The 9,691-nt window shown below is 48.2% G+C and overlaps 1 protein-coding gene across 2 annotated transcripts in view; it reads right to left on the bottom strand.

The window, feature by feature from the left end:
* Positions 1-9,027: 9,027 nt before the first annotated feature.
* The window catches only part of LOC142584936 (uncharacterized), a 187,732-nt gene continuing 187,068 nt past the window's right edge, over positions 9,028-9,691 (bottom strand). For both annotated transcript variants that reach the window (XM_075695297.1, XM_075695296.1), the window contains one exon: positions 9,028-9,244. In XM_075695297.1, the coding sequence (XP_075551412.1) occupies positions 9,117-9,244 (128 nt within the window). In that variant the 3' untranslated portion in view covers positions 9,028-9,116. The remainder of the gene's footprint in view (positions 9,245-9,691) is intronic.

Genomic DNA, 9,691 nt, shown 5'->3' with positions numbered 1-9,691 from the left:
CGCTTGCTCGTATATCGCACGACGGCGTCCTCTACCGCCGCAATATCAACCCTGACGGCACTGAGTTACTCCTTGTCCTTCCTCGTCATTTGCGATTCGTCCCTTTCGAATAACTTCACGTTGCACCAACGGCGGGACAGCTTAGAGTTTTGCGTATATATATGACGGAGTACGACGCCGGTTCATCTGGCTCTGGCGGGATCTCTACTGCTCTCTGCGTCGTTACGTCACAACTTGCCAAGTGTGTCAGCGCCAGAAGAAACCTCCCCTGCCACCTGTCGGACGACTCCACCCAATTGAAGTTCCACCTGAACCTTTCTTTCGCATAGACCTTGACCTGCTTGACCCTTTTCCGACGACGACTAGAGGGAATAAATGGATCGCCATGACTACTGATTACGCGACACACTACGCGACCGCGAAAGTACTGCTGACTAGTTGCGCAACAAACGTGCGCAATTTTCTCCTCCACAAGGTCATTCACCACCGTGCACCTCGACAGTTACTTACAGGCCACGGCCACTCGTTGTGGTCTCTTGCTGTCGGCGATCTCCTCCGCTCTTGTGCCAGTGAGCAAAAGCTGTCTACCGCCTATCACCCACAAACGAACAGGTCTTACGGAACGTCTTAACCGAACATTCACGGAGATGCTGTCAATGTACGTCTCCAACGATCACTGTGACTGGAATGCCACGCTGGCCTACGTGACATTCGTGTATAACTCCTCCCGACATAACACCACCGGACATTCACCCTTTTATCTTTTGTATGGTCGCGACGCGACATTGCTGTTTGACACCATCCTCCCATCTGTGCCACGTGTTGCAACTAAGTACGCTCATGAAGTCATCGATCGCGCTCACATGGCGCGTCAAGTCACCCCATCACATGGCACCCAAGTGCTTGGGTATCATGTCGCCGGGTCGGCCTACCATGCCGTAGACGCGGCAGATCTGCCGCGTCTACGAAGCGCGTCGTCCTCTTCCCGCCCAAGGAGCACAGCAGTGCCTTGGCACAGGCCTGGCCTTGGCCTCGATTAAATTCGGGGTGCATGTTTCAGGAGATAGGGGCGACGATCAGTGTATTGCCGAGGTCGGTTGCAATGATCTGTTTCTGACCGTGCTGGACGTGATAATTGAAGCCGAGTTTCTGCAGGATGTACCGACCCGTGGCCGTCACGGACATGCGTTTGAGTTGCGAGGCTCTTTGCGCATCCACGATTTCAGCAAGCATGTTGTATACCCTTAGATGTATCAGACGAGCAGTGCTTGTGGACTCCGGCAGGCCAAGGGCGATCTTGTAAGTCTTGCGTATAGGTATGTTTATTTTCTCCCTTTAGGTGACATTCCAGTTGTGGAAGGCAGCCACATAAATAATGTGACTGAGTGCGAAAGAGTGCAATAGGCGCATGACGCTCTCCTCCTTAATACCTGTGTGCTTGCTTGCAACGCGTTTGATCAGGCGCTATATGAATTACGAGGATGCGTATCTTCGGGACTCGGGGAATACAGGAGCCGTCTTGCCTATAGAGGATTATTTCGTCACATTGGCGCGACTCGCCAGTAGGCTTAGGCCGACGGCGCGGGCGGTAGAGGAGCAGCTTCGATTTGAGTGGAGATAGTCGGAGACCTGTGCCTTGGAGGTAGGTTTCGACTGTAGAGACCGCTGCTTGTAAGGTGGATTCTATCTGAACATCGACCTTGTCGTCCCACACGATGATGTCATCAGCTTACAAGGCGTGATGGAGGTTTGTCAATCTCGTCGAGGTAGGCCGGTAGTCTCAGCATTACGAGGTATAAAAGAAGCGGCGATATGACCGACCCTTGAGGTGTGCCGCTGCTTTTTAGTGCATGTTCGTCGGATTTCATGCTGTAGACCGCGAGGGTGACTGTGCGGCGCGACAAGAAGTCTCTGATATAGTTGTAGCTTGGCTCGACCATGTTGAGCTTGTTTATTCGGCTCAGGATAGCTGCATGTGCTACATTGTGAAGTCCCTTTTCCAGATCTAGGCCGAGGATGGCCCGGTTGCCGCTATTGGGTCGTTGATAATCTGCTGGTAGAGCTGTAGCATGACGTTTTGAGTGGAGAGGTGTGACCGGAAGCCCACCATAGTGAGTGGGCAGGCTCCAGTGTCCGCGAGCTAGTGGTTGATACGGTAGAGGAACGCGTGCTCCATCACCTTGCCAAGGCAGGATGTGAGGGAAATGGGCCGCAAATAGTCGAGGCTGGACGGCTTGCCTGGGTTCGACATCAGGACTGCTTTATAGCATTTCCACTCCTCTGGGATGCGACTCCTCGCCAGCATTTGTTGACGTATGCTGTAAGAGCGGTTATCGAGGCATCATCGAGGTTTCGCACAGTATTGTTCGTAACCTTGTCGGGACCAGGTGCTGATTTGCCATTAAGGTCGTGGAGAGCTGCGCGGATCTCTGACTCACGAAATTCTTCATCGAGTGTCACATTTGTCTCTCCAATCTAACCTCCATGTTGAACATTGGGTCATTGAGGGAAGTACTTGTCTAGCAGGCGGGTCACAAGCTTGATCACTCGTGGTAGCCTGTTCCTTGTGCAAAAGGCGTTGCAGGTTTGCTCGCTGAGCAGACTTGGTCTGCGTTTCCCCCAAGGGGTGACGAAGGAGACGCCACGTACTGCCATTGTGGAGCTGCCCATCGAATGCGTTGCAGATGTCATACAACTGTTGGCGGCTTAAGGTCTGGCCTTGTTCTAGCTGGCGATTGATGTGTGCGATATTACGAAGCTTTCGGTTGTGCCTTTGCTTTTTCCATCTTGCATGCAGCGATCTCTTGGTTTCCCAGAGGTGGGCTAGTCGGCTGCCGATCTTGTCAACCTGCACTTCGGGTGCCACCGCCTGTGTCACCTTGTTCATGTAGTCAGTGAGAGTCGCCACCCATGCCTCGACGTCGTCGATATTTTACTCACTTCTCTGCTCTACTCACTGCTTTCGGAACTTGTCTCCGTCCGTCCATTTGGATAGCTTAGGAGAAGGGGGTATACCCGCCTGAGGAATTCGTGTTTCTAAGACCATGTGGTCACTACCGAGATCTTCACAGGTATTGCGCCACGTTGCTTGAGTAATGTTTTGGACCACCGTCAGGTCCGGTGCCGTGTCCTGTGCCGTTGATCTGCCTGTGCCGGTCGGTGCCATGGGATCAGTAATAAGAGTTAATTCGGCATCACACAGGTCCGCCACAGGCGTCGACCTTTGGCTCTAATGTAGCCGTGTCCCCAGGCCTCGTTCGCGGCGTTAAAGTTTCCCGTCACCAGAAACGGGTTTGCGCCCGCCGAGGCAAGCGCCCCTCGGAACAGAGAGAGGAAACGAACCCGCGACAGAGCCGCATTACTATATACGTTGAGGAAAAATACACAGTGTCAGCGTGTCCTATTGGGGAGGAGCTCTACAAGCATGTGTTCCGCATGTGTGCCGCGTACGCTGTGTTCTTGCACTATTATCCTTTTCTGAATTAAAATTGCGAGTCCGCGATCAACGGGAATCGCCGAGGCATGGGCAGTATGACCTGGAAGCTTTGGTACGTCACCTACTGTTTCCTGTATTGTTATGACGTCGGCCTTGGGTTGCGCGTGTCGGACATATTGTTGTAGCAGTGGTTGCTTCTTAGTGAAGCCCCGACAATTCCACTGCCACACCACGAGCTCGTTAGTGGGGCTAGCCATCACGGTGCTGTACTTGTGCGTTACCTCAGATAGGGCTGGTGTGAATGACTGTAGAGCCTATGGTGGGCATCATTTCCATGATTGGCTGAAGGCCTACGTGAGTCTTGATTTTGTATATATGGGTTTCAAACCTGTCTGTTCGAGCAGTGAGGTTATTGACCGCAACGCCGAAGTTGCGGATCCCGGTTTGAGCTTCAGAAAGCAGCTTCCTCAGTTCTTCTTGATCTTTCCGCCAGTCATTCATCGTTACATGTGCTTTGCGCCAACGCTTAGTGCTGATTCGAGCTTATCGATTTTGTAGAAATTTTTGAGACTCGGAACTGGCCTCCTCACGTTTCCTTACGGGCGGCGCCGCAATGTCGTTACCGTTCGTGACGGGAGTCTAGACTAAAGCAGGTTTAGGTTTAGAGGACTAGCCCAATGTCTTCAATGTCGCGAATTTTTTGGGTTAACTACAGCACGACCGTGCGTAACAGTGCGTTTTTGCGCTGTACTGCTTGTAATGCCACATCTCTGGGGCCTCTCTTATTGCTGAGTTCTGATGCAGTAGCTACCGCAGCCCCGCCTCTAAGCGAGCTCTTAACCGCATCTGCCCAGCTCACTTTGTCAGGTAGGTACGGGTCTTGCCGGCCGGCTTGCTTCAGACGTCGCGAGCTCAAACGGCCGCTGTTCGGTCGGGGGGTTTTGCTACGCGCTCGGCTCTGAGACCTGCTCTGCTAGCGGGATGGACGCCCCGCTGCCGAGCGAGACCGCGCCCGGCCTCGAAAGCGGGAGCGGGGGGCAGGTAGGAAGTGTTCGTCGTGGTTATGCTGCTGTAGCTCAAGGGCAGCCTCCGCTACTGCCCTCTGTCGACCCCCGCGTCGTTTCTTAATGAGATAGGGGATCTTGAATCGAGCCTTGCAGGTATTATCCGCAGTAGGATGCACTCCCCCACAAAGGTAACACTTTGGCGCGCATATGTTATTGAGGTCTGAGTTCGAGGCTCTGCAGCCTCTACATGCACGGTCTTGAGGGTTCGGGCAGACGTCCATGTGATGACCGACGCGACCGCGGTGGTGGCACATGTCAATCTGCTTTCTGTACAAGGTGCACCTGGGCATCGCACACCCGTTGTATACCAACGTTGTGACCTGGCCACCATCGAAGGCGATGGTGGCCGGCCTACGTGGTGCGACGTGGTCCCTCTGAGTCCTTTGGCCACTAAGGCATTCGGGTTCCTCTTGTTGACGATATTGAGGTGAATGGCCTTGGCGTCTTCTTCGAGAGGAATGCTTCGGACGACTCCCTTGACTGTATAGTCGGGCGCAGTTTCATAAGCCCGAATCTTGAACTGGTGCCCGTCGACCTCAAAGCTGTCGAGAGGATGGTAGCGTTCTGCATTAAGAGAGTCAGGGGTACTTACAGCCATTATGTTTTGCTGCATATTTGGGCAGACAATGTCTTCTGTGGCGTCTTCTGGAGATACGCTTGCTGCCCTATATAGGGCCGAAGCGAGGCGGATGACCCAGACTGTTGCAACGTTCAAGCCACCCCGTGGCCTGATAATAATTTTTGGTGATCACGTGGAAGGGTGGGCATCTTCCCTGCAGTCAAAACTTGCTGCTTGTGAGCGCGTGGGCCTCGCTGCGCCTTTTTCGTGCCTCCAACGCCGGCTTGGGAGGCTGATGTGGTGTTAGGTTTAGCGCCTGTGCCCCCAGGAGAAAGTTGTTCGCGCGTGCCAACGGTGCACAATGCTGCTTCTTGGGAAATCTCGATGGGTGAGATATCAGTTCCATGTACTTTAACTTCCATGGTGGCTTGAAGAAAGTCGACGTGCAGCCGTAACTGCGGCTCACGTAGCGGCCGAAGCACTAAGCTTAGCAGTTAGCTTAGCTCAGCGGCGCAGCGGCTTGGCGGATATAGTCCAATAAAGCGGTGAAAAAGCAGTTACCACCTTAAAGACGAATATCAAAAGAGTCAGGATAACTTGCTGGAGATGATGACGCAAAATTATAGATATATTTTGCAAAAGCACTGCAAAACCATTTACGAAAGACGGAGCCGACGTGATTTCGCCTTTACAGTTTCGTCTATCCTCAATTCCAACGCCTTTTGACATTAAGCACGTTTCGCGGCTGAAGCCACACTTTGCTCACAATTCTTTGCCTACCATGCACAAAGACGGCGCTTCAGCACCCGGCGATCCCTTTACGGAAGGATAAAAGAGGAAGGAAGAAGATCGCGACACGCTGGCTGCTGTGTGTTGTTACTCGTCAGCCATTTTAACTGCCTTGACTCTGCCTGTATATATTGTAAATGAAATCGTTCTATACTCCCACCATCCCCGACACAATGTTTCAAGTTACATTCAATATACATCTTCCGCAATTTGAAGTTTTTATAAACCCCTATACAATGCGCAAATAAATGCATAAACATTTTTTTCCAGAACCTTTTGCACAGGTAATGCACTCGCTGGAATAATAAACGCAAGAAAAAGGTACAGGTGACTTTACCATGTGACTACTCTTTTTTTGTCCGTTGAGGAGGTAACGCCCAAGGGATGATACCTCAAGAGTGGATCTAGATGCGTGCCGAGGATTTAATTTTATTCTTTGATATCTGTAGTGCATTCAACTTAGAGCGTCTCAAGAGCACGCGGAGTTCCCACAATTTGCCGAAATATGGCGTTCCTGCATGACATCTCCTGGTATACTACAACGATCAACGAATCACACTAATGACGTGATGACGAAAGCTAAGTGGCCCGTGGTCCTAGAAGCTCATAACCGGTGGTAGGTAAAATTACAATTTAGCAGGAGCCACCATAGAAAAAAGTGCGGATAACAGCCAAAGTAACGTTGTCACAGTATTGTGTTGTCACAATTAGGCGAGTGTTATAGGTTGCAGCATTCGGTTTGAGTTAAATGCTATAGTTGATTTGGATCGCGAATAAAATATTTCACGCACCATATTAGGCACCGCGAAACAGAGATGTGGTTCCCGTAATATTCTGGTTCGTAAAGCAAGGCAAGCGATTTAATTGAGCCCTCCTGTTTCAGGCTGCCAGACTTGTGAACTCAACTTCATTCAGCGAGGACACTGAGAAGGAAACTTCAGCTCAGGACTTCGTAAAAGGAGAGGTGTTGTTCTCAACAACCGTCGCGCACGTTTTGATGAGATTGTTGCATTAAAACTGAAACAACAAAGCTTAGTGACTGTCTAAATTGGATTTATAATTTTCGCCATGTTGTTTTGAAGAAGGAAGCTGAAATATTTTAAATGAACACGTGCATAAGCTCTTCAGCAGCGTAACTCAAGCATAAAAGAGGCATCATAATTCTCTATAAAGAAGTAATCATACAACAAAAGTGGAGAAATTTAATGTACTATACACCACTCTTAGTTAAATATAGAGCACAGCATGTGAAAAACACTCGTGAGTATTTTAAGGATTTCGTGAAAGCTCTAACGTTAGACTTAAAATCTTTCCGCTTGAGATGCCGTTACAGATGCAGCTTGCAGAACTATTATACACATTTTCATTGCATAGTTGCGCATTCGTCAAACTAAGATGCATTACTTTTTCTTTCTTTTTTCTTAAAACAAATTTTTCACAATTTTTTGACGCTCTCAATCAATATTTTTCTTCATAAAGTTCATGGAATTTAGCTTTTTTCTCTCGAAATTTCATTCCCAAAGGGTTTGATGTTGACTCAGAAAAAACATCTTTGGGGTTTAAAAATATTTCAATGGGAGGCACTGGAGCTGGCAAAATGCTAAAGCGTCCTCTTAGAAGGCCCCTATACAGGGTTGGCCATTTAAGGAAAGGAATTTATTATCAGGGACCCATGCGTGGAACTGATCAATGTTACCCGCAACGCGCTGTTCACTAGCTGTTTCCCAGAACCGCGTGTTCAGCACAACGGTTCCATCATCCGATGCATAAAAGGACTCGATTACCGATTACGTTTCCATCGGCCTTATCACGAAAACCTCAATTTATGCCTGAAGTTTACAGCAGTCCTTCTGCAATCAAATTTTGGAAGGCGTTAGGAGGCTGGGGGAATTATTTAAATTTGGAAAACTGTATACTCGGAGAGAATTATTTCTTCGCTTCATTTGTTATACAGCTTTCTTTATTTTCAGCATGGTGCTCTACAAAATGGCGGCAAACCGTACTGGTGTTTTGCTTTTAAAGTGCCAGGTTTCCTTTGGCAGTTTTTATTGTTATGTAAAAATTTCCGATCGTAGTTCCACAAAACAAAAGTCTACACTACTGCCGAAGCCTACAACGTGTCGCAACTGCTCATATAGCCCGTTGTAGTGGCGTACGAACTTTGGCGTTGGCGTGCTAAACATTGCACTGCACTGCACGTTATGCTGGTACTGCAGGCTATGGGGGCCGCGTTTCCGTGGGGGTGAAACGAAATACAGGCCGTGTGCCGTGCTTTGGGCACACATTAAACGAACCCACGGGGTCAGAAATATTTTGCCAGTCCTCTACTAGGGCACGCTTCCTAATCATAGCAGAATTTTCTCACGCAAAACGTTGAATTTGTTTTTCAATTTACGTGCTCATACAATGGCAACTACGGATGTTCTGTCATTTTATATACCTTTCACCGCTCAAGAATATTCGGCCACTGCATGTATTTCTTTTATGAAGTGACGTTTCTTCTAACAAGACACACGGCACGATTGAATCAATACAGATTAACTCAGCTAATTGGCCTAACTTGTGCTCACGATGCAAGGTAACTTTAAAGACAACTATTTGCGACAAATAGAATGGTTGAATCTTGTCGCCCGCCCGAATCGCAGGCCGGGAGTTTTACATACCTCAGCTCTAACTCCTTAGCAATCACTGGTGCACACAGGCGTTATACATAGTGCAGCATTTACAGCGCAGCATATTCACTCTCATTAATCACCCCAGTCTCAATATCGAATTGATGACAATGTTCACATTTCAACGGCGGCAGTGCTGTCACAATGGTTACAGACTCAAGGTAAGGTACTGTTACGACAGTATACTTATAAAACAAATTAGGTAAGCTTTATTGTTACTGCGCCGGGCCAGACAACCGGGATAAGTACTTCCGAAAAACTATTTCCTGCGATTTTCAATCCAGTGCATAAAGGTTACGCTGAGTGTTGTTAATAAACGATGTAAATTGTATTTTCACATCACAATAATCAACATTGTCGGGGAAAAGTTCATGTACAAACACCTGGCCATACATCTCTTCCGCAGCTTAGGCCTTCAGTATGGAATGTAGACACCAGAAACGTAATTTTTGACACGTAGAAAAAATATCCGCAAAATAAACACGCTTTACATCAGAATGGGCAGTTCCGGCTTTATTTAGGCAAATAAAATTGCACATTTCTTATGATCTCCTCGTCTATCTACCTCTGTTGCACCGATAGTAGCAATAGTCTTATTCTCCACCGTTGCTCTGGCCGCGTGCTTCATTTAACTTTCTCAAACATTTGTGAAACTCAAAGCGCCCGTCTTCTTTGTCTGTTAGCTGGCTTTTTCTTATATGTAATTCAAAGTGCCTTGTACCTGTACAAAGAGAAAGAAATGCGCTTTCACTATGTAAAAAACAATAATTACAACAACTTTGTTGAGCAGACAAAGTCTAATAGTATTCCTTTGGTTGAGTCGTCTCTTACGAATACTGGATTATTGTTTTTTTATTTTCACCTTCGCTAAAACGGTTTTACACCTCAAGACTGAAAGTAGTAGCACGGAGTGCTATGAGTACTGTATTTGGGCACAATTGCAGAACATTGGTTATCCTGGAATTCTTAACGACCTCCAGAATCTAAGTAATGCGCTTTCATATTTAAAACACCAGGATAACTCGTAAACCTAAACCGCCTCAGTCAACGCTCCTGAAGCTAGAAGCGAATTTGGGGATCGCTGCTCTTGACCACTGAAAGAATGTAGAGTTCGGAACTTGTATTTATATAATGACTCACCGGGTTTGTTATTTTAACTGCGACCCAC

The sequence above is a fragment of the Dermacentor variabilis genome, chromosome 6 (assembly GCF_050947875.1).
Source record: "Dermacentor variabilis isolate Ectoservices chromosome 6, ASM5094787v1, whole genome shotgun sequence".
Classification (NCBI taxonomy): Eukaryota; Metazoa; Arthropoda; class Arachnida; order Ixodida; family Ixodidae; genus Dermacentor; species Dermacentor variabilis.
Note: the sequence above shows the minus strand (reverse complement) of the source record. Positions and strands in the feature narration are given on the sequence as shown.